Source organism: Pelophylax lessonae (assembly GCF_965119305.1).
Source record: "Pelophylax lessonae genome assembly, chromosome: 9".
NCBI lineage: Eukaryota > Metazoa > Chordata > Amphibia > Anura > Ranidae > Pelophylax > Pelophylax lessonae.
Window position 1 is genome coordinate 157072049 of NC_138776.1, and position 14543 is coordinate 157086591.

A 14543-nucleotide genomic window follows, 5' to 3' on the forward strand; every position below is an offset into this window, starting at 1 on the left:
CAGACCAGATGAATCACACATGGACACATGCAACAGGTACAATTAACAATCAGGGTCCCCTGATAAGCAGACAAAGCAAACACTATTTCGCCTGCCTAGCACTCATCTAAGAGGGTGCTACACGTAAATTTATTGGTTTGCGCAAAAGTACAAACTATGGGATATATACTGTCCTTTATATTTTTTTTATACTAGCAATGGCGGCGAACAGCGACTTATAGCGGGACTGCGATATTGCGGCAGACATTCTGTCACTGTGTTTCTGTATGTATTCTTTTATCTACTGAAAATGTCAATAAAACTTTATGGAATGAAATATGTTACTGATGGGGCCAGTTCACACCACATGCAGTCCAGTGCGTTTTTTTTCTGTATCAAAAATGCATAGATAGTAGGTTATATGGTTTTCAATGGCATAGTTCACACCACTGCAGTCAGTTCTGGTGCATTCCAGTTTCAGAAAAAAAAAAGTAGAACCTGCTGCCTTTTCTCTGTACTGGACTTTACTGGAACGCGGTAAAACGCCTCAAAATCGCACCGGGACACACACGTCCTTTTTTTCCCCCCACAAACAGAGCTTTCTTTTGGTGGTATTTGATCACCTGTGCGATTTTTTGATCATGCGCTATAAACAAAAAAAGAGCGACAATTTTGCAAAAATAACAATATTTTTCACATTTTTTATATGAAATTCCCCCCAAAAAATGTAAAAATCAAATTTTTTTAACATTTTAGGCCAATTTGTTTTATGCTACATATGTTTGGTAAAAAAAAAAAAAAATCGCAAAAAGCGTATTTTGATTGGTTTGCGCAAAAGTTATCGCATTTACTAACAAAGGGAAAGATTTTTGTCATTTTTTTTTTTTAACGCGTAATGGTGGTGATCTGCGATTTTTTTTTGCGGGACTGCGACATTGCAGTGGACAGATCGGACCCTTGACTGACATTTTTGTCTCTTTTGGGGTTACCAGTGACATTATTACAGTAATCAGTGCTATATATATGCTCTGTTACTGTAAAAATGACACTGGCAGGGAAGAGGTTAACTTTATTTGAGAGGGAGGGGTTATGTGTGTCACTAGGGGCGTGACTCTAACTGTGATTGGATGTGGCTTGAGGTGCAAGAACAGAGATCAACGGTCCTACATAGCAGAACCGTATGATCACTATTCCTACACAGGGGAGAATGACAGACGGCTTTGTTTACATTAGCCGCCTGCCTTTCTCCCGCTGTAACGGACAATCGCGAGTGCCTGGCGGACATCGGGTCCGCTGGGCACACACGCGGGGAGGTCTGTGAGCGAGCGGGAGCGCGCCTCCGGCGGCGCGCGCTCGCTCCCTAGAGCCTCACAGGCTAGTGATGTAGACCAGTGTTAATTTCGTCGACTAAAACCGACTAAAACGTTTTCGTCGACTAACACAATTCAGATGACTAAAATACGACTAAAACTAAAATGCCATTTTAGTCAAAAGACTATAACTAAAACTAAATCGAAATTTGCTGCCAAAAATTAACACTGGTGCATGCTCAAAGCATAAATAATAACATATTAGATTTTTCACTCCAGGACCAGCAGTAGTATATAATGAGTTTGGAAATTGTAGAGAAATGCTTAAATAATGCATTACAAATTACAATTGAACTACACCCATTTGATTATAGATGACTAAAATGAGTTTTAGTCGACTAAAATGTAGGGCGTTTTAGTCGACTAAAATATACTGGAGTTTTACTCGACTAAATACGACTAAAACTAAAACACTTGCAGAAGACTAAAATAGGACTAAAACTAAAATGCCATTTTAGTCCTAAGACTAAAACTAAATTTAAATTTGCTGCCAAAATTAACACTGATGTAGACCTACGTCGCTTTGCCTGTGAGGGGCTGACCGCCGACGTAAATCGCCGTTAGGCAAGTGGTTAAGGCACCAAGTGACCGCCATAATCAGCCACAGAACCTGTGTAATTAATGTGTCCTGGTTTAAAGGGATGAGGTGGCAACCCTTCCAGTGCGTTTTTGGTGCGTTCCAGTGCGTTTTACAGCGGTCCAGTATACATGAAAAATGCAGCATGTTCTACTCTTTTTTTTTTTTTTTCTGGAACCGGAACGCACTGGAACTGCCAGCACTTGTGTGAATTATGCCATTAGAAACCATAGGACCTACTTTCCATGCATTTTTGATGCAGAAAAAAAAAACACACTGGACTGCATGTGGAGTGAAGAGGCCCTTAGAACATACCTGCTGAATGTGTTTTCTGTAAGTGTAATATAGAATGGAGATGTATTCTCTGCTCATGCTCAGACCTCGCACTGTCACAATCTCTGCTGGCCTCATTCTATCACCAACGGTGATTCTACGCTGAAGATAGCAGTAACGCAACAGCGCCATCTAGTGGCCATAAATGGGTACACCAAGCGGGAAAGACTCGCTAAGCACAGAGCGAGAAACTAAACCTGCACGCTTCACGGCTCGGGAGTGAGGGGGGGCTGCAGCGTTATTATACCTGACGTTTACATGAGTGTTGGCTCTGTTATCACAATATCAGTCCTGGCCGAATCAGCAGTAAAGAAAAGGCAGCGTTTGGAGAAAGGGTGGCAGAACGCCGCCCGCGGTGGAAGTCTCTCACAGCACACCACACCAACCTCCTCACAGTACACCATTAACAGCCCCACCCCTTCTGCATCTTCTTCGAAAAAACTTTAATAACAAAATATTTATTGATGACAAACTGACAGAAGCAGTGTGTTCCTGTGGGCGGGAGAGGGCAGCACTGAGCACTAGCAGTAAGGGAAGGGGGAGCTTTCCAGGGACTAGTCACTTCCTGTGTGTGGGGAGGCAGACAGGGCCGGAGGAGGCCGCAGAGCTGGGCCTGGTAAGATGATAGTGTGTGTGTGAGGAGGAGGCAGCAGTGACTGGAGAAGGGAGCATGGCTGTATATTGTGGTGACTGCACACAATGTGTACACAGCCTGCAGGCAGACATGACACAGCAGCTGTGACTTCTGTACAGCATATGGAGCATGCATAGAGCAGGCAATAGAATCCCACTTTACTTAAACAATAATGGCTTATGTACCCTGATGTACAATCCGGATGTGGAGGGTGCAGGCCCATTCACAGCCCTCTGTGCTGGTCTGTAGTACTTAGCTGTGTACACCAGAAACATCTGCATTCATGGTCTGATTTTCATTGCAGCTATGAAAACATTCATGCTATTTGCATGCGTGCAGGTTAACCCTTTCCTGGCGTCTCTCTGCCTCCTGGCTCTTTAGCCACTTAAAGCGGAGCTCCACCCTCAAAATGAACTTTTCACGGTCCGCTTGCTTTTAATTTACCTGAAAAACAATTGAATAATTCATTTTTTTTTTTTATTCACTTACCTTGTTTTTAAAGAAAATATACTTGCCTTCCTTCCTGTTCCTCCCTCTGCGGCCGCGGCCTGCGCCGTCACTTCCCTCGTGCATTGACTCCTGGGAGATGAGCGTCATTGATCCCAGAAGTCAATGCGCCTGCGCCGGCCCTGCTCGTCACTTCCGGTGCAGGTGCTCCATTCCCTGCTAAACAGCTTCTGGGCGTGCCCAGAAGCTGTGCTGGGATGACGCGCCTGCACCGGAAGTGACTTGCAGGGCATTCTGGGACTCCGACGTCACCGAAGAGGACGCTCCGGCTTCAGCTGCCCACACCTGAGATGGCAGCGCTGGCCAAGACATTTTTAAGGTAAGTATTTCTTCTAAAAGGTAAGTGAAATAGGGGACCGTTCAGAGGCTATCGTTGCTTAAATGCACTAGCCCTGACTATCCCGGGGGTATTTTTATCTAAAAAAAAAATGTTCAGGGTGGAACTCTGCTTTAAAAAGTGGTAGTATACTCCGCTTTTTAATTTTTACCTACAGGTAAGCCTACAATAAGGCTTACTTGTAGGTAAAATTAATATGGTTTAGGAGATATTCACCCTGCATGCAGCCGCTGACACCAGCGGCGCATGCACTCTGAAGGTCCGGCGTATCTTGCCGGACCTTCAGAGCTCCTTGCCGAAAAAGTGAACTCCCGCATGCATGAACAGGAGTAAAGTCATCGCGGCTCCGGCCACTCACAGCATCGGATCCGCCGAACCCAGAAGAGACGCAGAGGGAACATGACAGCTCCCTCAGCGGTGTCCAGGCGACCGTATGGGGGCTTCATTCTAAGGTAAGTAATTCATAATGTGCAAGTATGCGATGCATACTACCATGTTATGCCATTATCCTGCAGGTTTTTTTTTGGGGGGATACAACCACTCTAAAGAGGAGTCCCCCCCCCCCCCCCCCAAAAAAAAAAAAAATTAAAGTCAGCAGCGACACATACTGTAGCTGTTGACTTTTAATATTCGGGCACTTACCTGTTCTGGAGTCCAGCGATGTTGACACCACAGTCGATGTATCCATCGGCTGTCGGATGCTGCCACCGCCATTGCCTTTCGGCTTCACGGTTGGGTCCCTACTGGCCTGGAAGGATGGAGGAGGAGGGGGCCGAAAAAATGAGTCCTTACATTTAGGAGCACCTGACATTTCAGATCCATAATGGCAGCACCTGTTAGCGGGCATTTACTCACCTGTTGCCACCACGTCCCTCACCTGGTTTTGTTACTGCCGCGTCATCAGCCGTCCCATTAAAGTCAACATCGGGTCAGAGAAGGAGCTGCTGCGAGACAGAGATGACAGTTTTATGATTTAAATCAAGTCTTTTTACTAGTGATTTAAATCATGATTTAAATGAAATCCACTCTTGATTCTGATCATGTTACCACTGTGATTGGCTTTCACAGCAGTCACATAACTGTAAGCTCCCAACCACAAGCATGCATTGGGAGCTTCCTGCAAAATCTTAGTTAGGCCCCTTTCACACATGCGGACCGTTCAGATCTGCCTGTCCGTTTTTTTTGGCAGATCTGAACAGATGCCCCATGCATCTCTATGGGGCATCGGATGTCAGCAGAGACATGTCTGCTGACATCCAATCCGTCAAATCTGGATGGATGGAAACCCTATTCTCCATCCGTCCAGCGAATCGGATGAGAACGGACAGACGGTCCGTTCCCATCCGATTCCCCCATAGTGAACAGCGGGGACCTGACAGCTCTGTCTCCGCACACAGCGCGGAGACAGAGCCGCCATCCGCCTGCTCAGCGGAGGATCGGCAGATTGATCCCCCACTGAGATAAACGGAGTCCGCAGACGGACTCCCCTGTGTGAAAGGGGCCTAGCTGTGCTGTGAAAACACTCTGAGCACAGAAAACTGTTCCCTGTTGACGCTGCTCAGTGTTAAAGCCCACCCGCGCATTGGCCGCAGGAACGGGTGAAATGGGCACTAATAGCCACTGCCTAGTGATCTCGGGGCCAATGTGTAAACGTCAATAGGGTGTAATCAGTGACGATGGCACAGAAAGTACTGCTCTCCACTCAGACAGAAGCAGGTGTATGTCCGTATGAGTTTAGATGCAGTACGGACAACGTTTCTGGCAGCTAGATCCTGTGCAAATCTTAAATGGCCGTGTGCATATGTAACAAGTGTCCCCATTGGATTTCTCTTTGCTGTTGGTTCTGAGCATAATTGTAACATTAAAGCCCCGTACACACGTACCGATTGTCGGCCGTAAATATTCGGCCGATTGTAGGCTTGTTAGTATGATGATAAAGCTTCCGACAGCCGACAGCGCATTTTCGGCCGAACAGAATCTGTCCTGCAGGCATTAAAATTTTTGTAGGCCGACACCAGAACGGCCGATTGTTCGCCAGTCAGTACAGAATTTGGCCGACAGACAGCAGATTTGCAAGACTGGGCATGCTCAGAAAAGAAAAAACACAGGGAAAGTTAACCATCACATGACATCACTTCTGCAGTCGGCTGTTGTTGGCCGACAAAATTCGTGTGCAGTCTTTTGCAGTTTTCAACAGACACGACAGCCCTGGACAAAAGACTGCCGATCGTTCGGCCGACGATCAGTACGTGTGTACGGGGCTTTAGGCTGCGTTCACATGTGGGCGCAGCGGATCAGGAGCAGGATCACTGCGATTCTGCCCACGATCTGGAAATCATTGCAAATCGCGGGACGCCTGTGCGATGCCCGTGATTTGCAATGGCACCTCAAACGCTATGCGATGTTGCTGCGATTTCCGCCTGCCGAATCGCGGTAACATCCTGCAAACAGAATCGCGGGACGCATGACGCACAAAAGAAGCTCTTGTACCTTTTTTGGGCGTCATGCATCCTGCGATTTTGTTTGCGCGATGTTACCACGGTTCGGCAGGCGGAGATCGCGGCAACGTCGCACAGCGTTTGGGGTGCCATTGCAAATCACGGGCATCGCACAGGCGTCCTGCGATTTGCAATGATTTCTGGATCACGGGCAGAATCGCAATGATTCTGCCCTGATCCGCTGCGCCCACATGTGAATGTAGCCTTAGGATTTCCCTAAATTTTTTTTGCTATGACAATGGTCATCTGTGCTAATAGAGTTGTGATCCCCCCCCAATGAGGACACATATAATAAATTATTACATAAACATAGAATAAGGGATAAAAGTGCCTCTTCATGTTTAAAAGTCCACAATTATATTTTATTTAGGATCGCCAAGGAAAAGCCAACGTGTTTGGGGATCTCAACTAGCCTTTCTTTCTGGATTTCTAGGGCTTATTCACACAGGCGCGGTGGCTCATTACACTGTGAATAAGTGCCTTGTTTATGCGGCTGGAGCTGCTCACAGGCGCCCATGTTTCTCTATGGGGATGCAGCGGATGCCGCTCCCTGCATGCCTGTCACATTAGAACGAGCGACTGTGTCCCCAAAGAAAAACATGGGCTGCCTTCATGCAGCTTCAGGTGACTCAACCGCATGAACATATCACGCTGTTGAGGCCACAGTGCCCTTGTGTTTAAGCCTTATCTGTGGTCCATCTATCTCTTTTATTTTTATTTTTTTATGTTTCTATCTATATAAGGCTTAGGAAAAATAGCCAGTCTACTCAAATCCCCAGAAACCCCTGGCTTTTAAAAAGTACACACCAAGTGATCCTGTTTTCCTCACCACCTGGAAAATGACTGAGCAGTAAAAATGTTTCTAACTGGTATATTAACCCAAGGATTTCAGTACTGACTCCTTGATCCAGAACAAGTGCTACCAATCAGAGGAGTCAGAAGCCCTTACCTATATGGTTAGCCGAAATAGTGATTCAATCCATTAAAGGAGGAAGGTCAGCCTAACAGCCAGGTGACTTGTCTTTACTAATGAGGTGTTCAGCGATGCAGCCTCCTTTTTCAGAACACTTTTCTTCTTGGCCCTGTTTCTGGGCTGTCATGTATTTAGATGCCATGGGGTGCCAAGCATTACAGTTTGGTTCTATGGCAACCAAATGTAGTAGATATGTTACCAAACCTTTGACTGCATTCTTGCAAAATGCTATAGACTTCCCACCAGCCTTTTCTATGGCATCCCAAACCTAGCAACATACCGTCTGTGCAGTATCCCTAAACCTGGCTATGCACATTACAGCCGACTTTAGACTTCGCATAGTGCTTTAGCTGATGTAAACTGAGTTAATGTTTTGCCTAGTGTTTTAATTTAAAATTGTTTTGCACAATTAGCTTGTAAAATGTTTGGTGAACTTCATCTGGTTTCCTCATGCCAAGAAATGGCTGTTTCTAACAACCTTGGTACCAGAAGTATTGCCACCAGCCAATCTGAGACGCTGCTCGTAACAAAGCACCTTGATTGGTCAGGAGAGCCAGCATAAAGCCAGGTACACACATACCAAAAATAGGTAGACTATCGTAAGGGACTTACAGTGTAACTACTGTGTATGTAGAAGGATTCCTAAAACCATGTCTCAGGCTTTTTCCCCAAAAACAAAACCAGGGAAATGTCCTGCTCAACTTACCAACCAGCCTGCAAACAACCAAATTATCCTCTCTGACAGTATGCAGTAAAAACCGTTTTAGTCTGCATACATTTGCAAATCCATGCGTCAGCTACAGAGCCCCATCAAGGCACCCCGGTGTTTTCTGTAGTCCTAACTCTAATTTTTGAGAGCCTCCACAGTGGAAGTATACACATTATAATGGAGAGGCAAAGGGCAGGTGAGCCTGGAGGGAGCCCACCCCTCCTTAAAGGCAGAGGGACACTTTTCTGTAGTATTAACCTGTCTTTCCCCAAAAAGACAAGATATTCCCTTCCATTTCATTGCTCATTCCACCAGGGTGGGGAGTGTTTCCTGGGCCTTTGTGTTCCAGGTATCCATCTCTCAGGTATGCCGACTGCTACTTGGTCCTTGGTCCACTTTTACTAAGTTTTATTATGTAGACGTGGCAGCATCAGCAGATACTAGCTTTAAGCCCCGTACACACGTACCGATTGTCGGCCGTAAATATTTGGCCGCCGACCGATTGTCGGCTTGTTAGTATGATGCTTCCGACAGCGCATTTTCGGCCGAACAGAATCTGTCGTGCAGACTTTAAAATATTTGTTGGCCGTCACCAGAACGGCCGATTGTTCGCCAGTCAGTACAGATTTCGGCCGACAGACAGCAGATTAGCAAGACTGGGCATGCTCAGAAAAGAAAAAAGACAAGGAAAGTTAACCATCACATGACATCACTTCTGCAGTCGGCTGTTGTTGGCCGACAAAATTCGTGTGCAGTCTTTTGCAGTTTTCAACAGACACGACAGCCCTGGACAAAAGACGGCCGATCGTTCGGCCGACGATCAGTACGTGTGTACGGGGCTTTAGAGGTAAGGTCCTTTCGACTTTGGTGTAATTCAGTCACACTAGTGTTCTCCATGGTTGCCATGGCTCTCAATTTCATTTGTCTGTTTTTTGTAATTTGTTTGCTTTAGTTTTACACTGCTAAATGGCAAATTATATGCTGACCATATTAAATGAGAACTTTGAAAAAAATCATATATTGATATTATTGCAGATTATATGTAAATCATAAATGGAATTATGATATGTATTGCTAATATATTCGAGCTCCAGGAGTATCTGTCTTTGAAAGTTAGGTTTACTATAAATACGTTTGAAGCAACTGTATAGATTTGCGTAATTTTAATGTTTTGTAGAAAAATGTTCTCAGTTTTGTTGATATTTATTTCCTGCATCGATGTAGTAGTAGTTTTGTTTTCTACTTCTAAGGCCTCTTTCACATGGCCGCTCCGTATGTCCGTATATCACCCCATCCATTTGCGGGTGATATACAGACATAATGCATGTCAATGGGATTGCGGATGTCAGCGGATGACCATCTGCTGACATCCGATTTGCGTCCTTTCAGTTCTGTTCCGTTCTTAGGAACGGAAAAGAACCCTATTTTTCTTCCGTTTAAAAAACGGAACGGATGCAAAATCGGATGTCAGCGTTGTCATCCGCTGACATCCGCAATCCCCATAGACATGCATTATGTCCTTATATCATCCGCAAATGGATGGGATGATATGCGGACATACGGAGCGGATGACACCAGTGTCATCCGTGTCCATGAAAAAAAAAAAAAAGTGCCGGAACGGAAGAAAAAAATCAGAGCGGCCGTGTGAAAGAGGCCTAAGGTTGCGGGATACTTGGTAACCTTGCTCTATAAAATGTATTCTGTAAACACACATGTACAGTGTAGCATTTCAAGTAATCTGAATTAGAATGGGGTGGAGCAATTAAACAATTGAGCTGCAAATTGTACACTGTTAGCTTATGCAAGGATGTTTTTTCTGTTTGATTATACTGTTTATATTGGTAATTTATGTTTCCTGTAGGTCGAGGAACGTTCATAGTTACTTCAAAATGGTGAGAATCTTGGCAAATGGGGAGATCGTTCAAGATGACGACCCCCGAGTAAGGGCAAGTACACAACGTAGAGATAATAACCCTCGTCAGGTAAGTCCATTTTGTTGCATTTGCATTTCTTTTCTATACAAGAAAGTAACCGCTAAAACCTATCATGAATAAAAGATCATATAGGCCCACATCTAGCAATTTGAGATAGCAGGCGGAATCTCTGGAATTCTACCTGTGATTCTAAATCGTACTGCAATGCTGGCAAAGCACATCACACGTGTTTGGATGCCATACATTTTTGTGGAAGCCAAACGCGTTGTGATTTTGACGCAGGAAAGCTTGTCGACCAAATGAAGCTACTGCTTCTTTTTGGGCAACAAGCTTGGCGCAATGTAGTTTTTTCTGCAATTTACAGTGTGATTTATCACGGCAAAACCGCACCATTTAGAATGAATGGCACCCGAACATGCATGCTGTGTTTTGCCAGCAGTGCAATTTCGCCCACGATCCTAAACTGCTAGATGTGAACAGCACTAAAGAGTACATATGTAGAACCTATTCCACCCTGAAAATCATGCAGTTTGCCAAAAATGTACTTTATTCACAAAATTTTTGATTTGTCTTACAAAATCAATTGTGCGTTTACCACCCATAGAAACCCTGTCACACTGGGGTTGATTTACTAAAACTGGTGCAGCTGTGCATGGTAGCCAATCAGCTTCTAACTTCAGCTTGTTCAATTAAGCTTATATTCAATTCAATTAGCAATAAAACCTGGAAGCTGATTGGATTCTATTCAGAGTTGCACCGAATTTTGCACTCAAGTTTTAGTAAATAACCCCCACCGTGTCTTTTGTTTTTGTTAGTGCAGACTAGAAATTTAAAAGAGGATGTTGATTGCTTGCCACACCATTTTTTTTTTGTTCCTTAGCCCCAATAGTTTCCTTTACACAATATGTTCACCTATGGACAGTTTGGATTATAACTTTGTCTTATTAAAATGTATTTTAGGGATGTAAGATATACAGTAAATTAAGTGCAAATATGGAAATATTTAATCGCCTATTTACATAAATGTTCCTATGGTTTGATTTGCTGTGTCTTTATTCAGACTTTCCTGTAGTTTTTATAATTTCCTATGCTTACAGGGATTTTTTAACATGATGGGAAATACTGGACCAGGACCACAACAAGTTCCACAAGATGGGGCAAGACAGGAGGGGCGCTCTCCTTTTACAGACTTTAATCAGCAGTTGGTGAACATGGGATTCCCACGCTGGAATCTTGGGAACCAGGTGGTAGAGCCAGTCATGTCCATTCTCATCCTCTTTCTTATTCTGATGATGGGTGTTCGTGGCTTGCTCCTTATAGGCTTAATATATGTTGTATCCCACCTCAGCCAGCGATAACGGCACACATGGGATTCTGTGAAATTAAACAGGAAGACAAAGAATCTGATGTCTGCAGCTGTGAATAACTTTTCTGATGGTGCTTATTGGAGAAGTTCAGCAGAAGAGTCAAACTTTAAGAACATGCTTGCCTAATGGATATCAAAAAATGTATCCAGCTTTCTTTAGGACCAAAATTTCAAATGATCAACAGTGAAGTAAATATGGACTTGACTGGAGCAGAAGCCTTTTTAGCCATGCTATCAGATTTTCTTATTTAATTCCTAAAAATATTTCTACTTTAACTATTATATATTTGTATGCTAAAATAATTAAATTAAGCAAACATCTGCATGCACTTATTCAGTTCATAGGAAACGCAGCTTACTGAGACAGGTGTTAAGGCAGTTGTAAAGGCTACATAATTTTTTTCCTAAACAAACATGTTATACTTACCTGCAGGAGTCCCCCGCCGTCTATCTCCGTTCTTCCTCTTTTCTGTGTGCCCCCATAGGAAGCTGCTTTGTTTGGTGGCACACCTGTAGGCTCACTCCAGAGCCAAGCTGTGTGCATCTATAGACCTACACAGTACGGCTCAATCCCACTCCCTACTCACAGCAGAAGCCAATTGCTACCGCTACTGTTTATGAGCCTGTGAGAGGTAGAGAGAGAACCAGCACTGCTGCACAGGACTCAGGTAAGCATTTATAGAGGTGGGGTGGGGGGGGGTGGACAACTAGTGGAAGGTATTTAACCTTTTCGCAGGTAATGTATTAAAGTAAGACATGTTTGGGCTTTAGAGCCACTTTAACTTAGTTTACATAACAAAAGTGTGAACTGTGGTATACATTGTAAGTGACTGAGGTGGTTATGACCAATGCTAAAAACTTCAAAGAACTTTTTCTTTTAACATTTGATTTTGGAGTAAATGGATTTCACTGAATGAAAATCACATTCACTGTTGGAAATGTATTTGTTTAAGAAACATTTTCCATCCTATGCATTTGAATTTTCCCATCACTGAAGGCAGCAGCCAAGCCTGCCTATCAAGAGTCATAGAGGAACTTAACCAAGCCCGAGCCTTGACCCCTTGCACCTATTCAGTTGGACCAAATTCTGTAAAAAAATTTTGGGACAATTATAACTTTCATACATTAAATTAAATAGCATTTCTTGCCACTGTCCACTCTGCCACAGTGGAGGTTGAGGAACCTTTCCGGTGCCCCCTGCCTCCTGGTGCATCTGACATTATGTTGTTTGGACATCTGTAAAGGTTTACATTACGCCTGTCATGAGAGAAACTTATAAGCATTTAAGCTTTCCCTGGAACACTGACTTTCTCTTATTTGGCTGCTTACTTGCCTTGTGTTTTGTGACACAAGCTGTTACGAAGTAAGTCACAAAGTAAGTCACAATGGTAAACAATAGCAGCCTATTGCTCTGATGACAGGTTTACTTGTCAGGACAAATAACTTAAAAAATCCTCCGAGTACATGGTTTAACTCTTTGAAGATGGCTAGTAGTGTTCTGATCTCACAGTACTGCAGTATTCCTATAGTGATGCACAGACTCCATTTTTGTTAAGAGTAGTTGTGCTGCTCCGAGCAGACAGTAAGATCTAAGCTTTTGTGTTAAGACCTCCAGTAAATACAATAACAATTGGATTTTGATGGGTTGATATGTACCATAGAGACACTTCAGAATAACATTTTAAGCAATACATTTTCATTAGCAGCTTATGTCTTACTTCTGCTATTTTCTATATTACTGTAAAGCTGTATTTAATGTTTTGTACAGCAGCTAAATAAACCATTTCAGACGTCTGTGTGTGTGTGTGGATTTTTCTTCCTATTCAAATAAACATGGTTCTGGACATTTATCAAGTACATCTGTGTGGCTTGTTTGTTTCAAGGGTAACAGGAAAAGACTCCAGGGGTTTTGTGGCAGCAAAAATAATGAGATTATAAGTATATAAAAAACTCCATCTTTATTGGTAATAGAAAAAAGTAAAAATTTCAAGACGTAAGTTATGAGCTCTGGTTACAACAAAACATTGCAGTTGTTATACATTGCTGTGAAGCATCACAATCGCAATTACAGAACATCACATAAAGTCAAGGAAACTCTATGCGTTTCGACCTATGAGGTAAGGTCTTCCTCAGGGGGTATGTGATGTCATATCTGTGATGAATATCTAGAAACCAGAGAACATATCCATGGTTAAAAGGTCATCCCCAAAGGAATGGGGTATTTCCATGCTCCTGTAAAGGTGGACAGGGAAGCTCATTGGGCTACAAGAAGTCACACATGTGGCCCACCACAATGAGACAAAGCACCCGTATATGTTGCTGTTGCAGAGAGACTCTGGAGAGGTCTGTTTGGTATACATATGTGGAGAGCGTGACCCTATCTGCCAGCGTTCCTGGGATTAAATGGGATTAAAACACTCATATGCTAATTTGCATATTTACAAAAAACGTGACAATACATTTGTGCGAAAATAACGCAAATTTGCGCCAACGCATATGTGCGCATTTCAATAAGACAAATTACGGCTGAAAAAGGAGATGCTCAAACAGGAGCATCGTGTGTAAGAGGCCTTATACAAGCTGTACACTCACTACTTTACTTTGTAGTAAAGTGTAATTTCTTCAGTACTGTCACATGAAAAGATATAATAAAATATTTACAAAAATATGAAGTTAGCCTAATTCTTATCTACAATGTGAAAGATAATGTTATGCCAAATAAATTGATACCTAACATGTCATGCTTTAAAATTGTGCACGCTCGTGAATGGCAACAAACTTTGGTACTTAACAATTTCCATAGGTGAAGCTATAAAAATTTCTGCAGATTACCAGTTTAGAGTTACAGAGGAGGTCTAGTGCTAGAGTTATTGCTCCCACTAACTATTGATACTGATACCTCACATGTGTAGTTTGAATACCATTTACATATGTGGGCGCGACTTGCGTATGCGTTCACTATTGCGCGTGGGCTCAAAGGGACAAGGCTTTACATTTTTTTTTTTTTTATTATTTATTTTACTTTTTATTTTTACACGGTCACTTAAAAAAATAAAAATTGATCGCTTTTATTCCTATTACAAGGAATATAAACATCCCTTGTAAAATAAATAAGCAGGACAGGGTCTCTTTAATCTGATATCAAGGGTTAAAAAGACCTCAGATCTCACATTTACACTTAAAAGCAATATTAAAAAAAATATACATAAGAAAAGAGCACTTTAAGACTGGAGGGCGTACTTGACGTTTGACTTTCCTCCGGTCCTCCAAGGGCATAGAGTCGAGTGGGGGCCATCTTGCCCTCACTCGACTTCCCGCCGTTCAGC

At 43.1% G+C, this 14543-nt stretch overlaps 1 protein-coding gene across 1 annotated transcript; it reads left to right on the forward strand.

The window, feature by feature from the left end:
- The first annotated feature begins 2805 nt into the window (after positions 1-2805).
- Positions 2806-11545, forward strand: FAM241B (family with sequence similarity 241 member B). The gene is made up of 3 exons (XM_082269317.1): positions 2806-2875; positions 9779-9899; positions 10949-11545. The coding sequence occupies exons 2-3, from the start codon at positions 9807-9809 to the stop codon at positions 11207-11209; spliced, it is 354 nt and encodes a 117-aa protein (XP_082125443.1). The 5' UTR covers positions 2806-2875; positions 9779-9806; the 3' UTR covers positions 11210-11545.
- Positions 11546-14543: the final 2998 nt, after the last annotated feature.

What these genes read in the sequence shown, in the direction of transcription:
- FAM241B (XM_082269317.1), top strand. Translation starts at nt 9,807, where the DNA reads ATGGTGAGAATCTTGGCAAATGGGGAGATCGTTCAAGATGACGACCCC. An exon ending in GAGATAATAACCCTCGTCAG is followed by an intron (nt 9,900 to 10,948) that starts GTAAGTCCATTT and finishes CTATGCTTACAG; the next exon opens with GGATTTTTTAACATGATGGG.